Source organism: Sinocyclocheilus rhinocerous, unplaced genomic scaffold (genome assembly GCF_001515625.1).
Source record: "Sinocyclocheilus rhinocerous isolate Xijiao unplaced genomic scaffold, SAMN03320098_v1.1 scaffold1159, whole genome shotgun sequence".
Lineage (NCBI taxonomy): Eukaryota > Metazoa > Chordata > Actinopteri > Cypriniformes > Cyprinidae > Sinocyclocheilus > Sinocyclocheilus rhinocerous.
This window is the reverse complement of record NW_015634336.1, coordinates 302,868-303,914: the sequence shown is the minus strand read 5'-3', so window position 1 is coordinate 303,914 and position 1,047 is coordinate 302,868. Positions and strand designations below refer to the sequence as shown.

The following is a 1,047-nucleotide window of genomic DNA, read 5'->3' as shown; positions in this document are numbered from 1 at the left end:
TTGTGTTTTCTGACTTGTTATAATGTTTTCTGTATTGTTGTTGTGCTTTCTGAATTGTTATTTTGTTTTTTAGACTTGCATTTGCGTTTGTAATTTGTTATTTTGTTTTCTGAATTGTGATTTGCTTTGCACTTCTCGGCCACCGTATCATCATCATCACAAGTTCAAGTATCACACGGCAGTCTGCGTAGGTTTAACAGTAAGACCTGGCAGAGTGAATTCAGACAGCGAATCGAGCGCGTCTCCTCCCACCACCAGAGGGAGCTGCAGGGACACGGAGCCGCCGGAGGGACAGATGGAGTCCAACGCGTCCAGATCGCCACTGGAGCAGTCCGAGCTCAGCTTCGGTTTAGTGAAGGAGTCAAGAGAGTTCAACTGACTCCCGACGGACGAGAAGAAGGCAGGAGGAAGACGAGGAGACGAGAAACACAGCAGAGCGCTGGGAACGACTCCGCTCTGAGCGCCAAACAGGACAGAGTTAACTCATCACCATAATGTACAACAACTACAGTGTTTCCCATACAATGATTTATTTGCGGCGGCCGCCACAATATCAAAACTGACCGCCACAAGCAGATTTTCCAAAAGGCTTTGACTTCGTTGAATAAACATGAGCACTAGGGCTGTCAAAATGACTGAAAAACTACATTCGAATTTTCATCTTAAAGGTGCAATAGGTGATTGTCTTCAGAAACATTTTTTGTTATGCTGGTTGAAAGTCTCTTCACATCCCGATAGCAATCATTAAGTTAAGTGGTCTAAATGTATTTATCTGTATTTATATATTCTGTGGAAGGCATGGGACCAAGAAATGGTCGTCCAATCAAAATGCTCGGTCCGAGCGTTTTAATATGCTTTCCTACCTGCCTGTCAACGTATGTATTAGCATACCTCTGCGCACCCAGTTCGCGCAGACAGGATACGTCATCAGAGCGTTCATGCACGCTGTGCAGACAGAGCGAGGATGGCAGGCAAACATCAACAACCCGATCTTCCTTCCTGGTATTGTAGTAATTTTAAAGATTTCTCACTGGTGAATGACACATG

General features: G+C 44.8%; 1 protein-coding gene across 1 annotated transcript in view; it reads right to left on the bottom strand.

Moving 5' to 3' along the window:
- The window catches only part of LOC107745532 (zinc finger CCCH domain-containing protein 7B-like), a 23,684-nt gene that overhangs the window by 15,532 nt on the left and 7,105 nt on the right, over positions 1-1,047 (bottom strand). Inside the window, exon 10 of the mRNA XM_016559433.1 lies at positions 207-456. Within this exon, the coding sequence (XP_016414919.1) occupies positions 207-456 (250 nt within the window). The remainder of the gene's footprint in view (positions 1-206; positions 457-1,047) is intronic.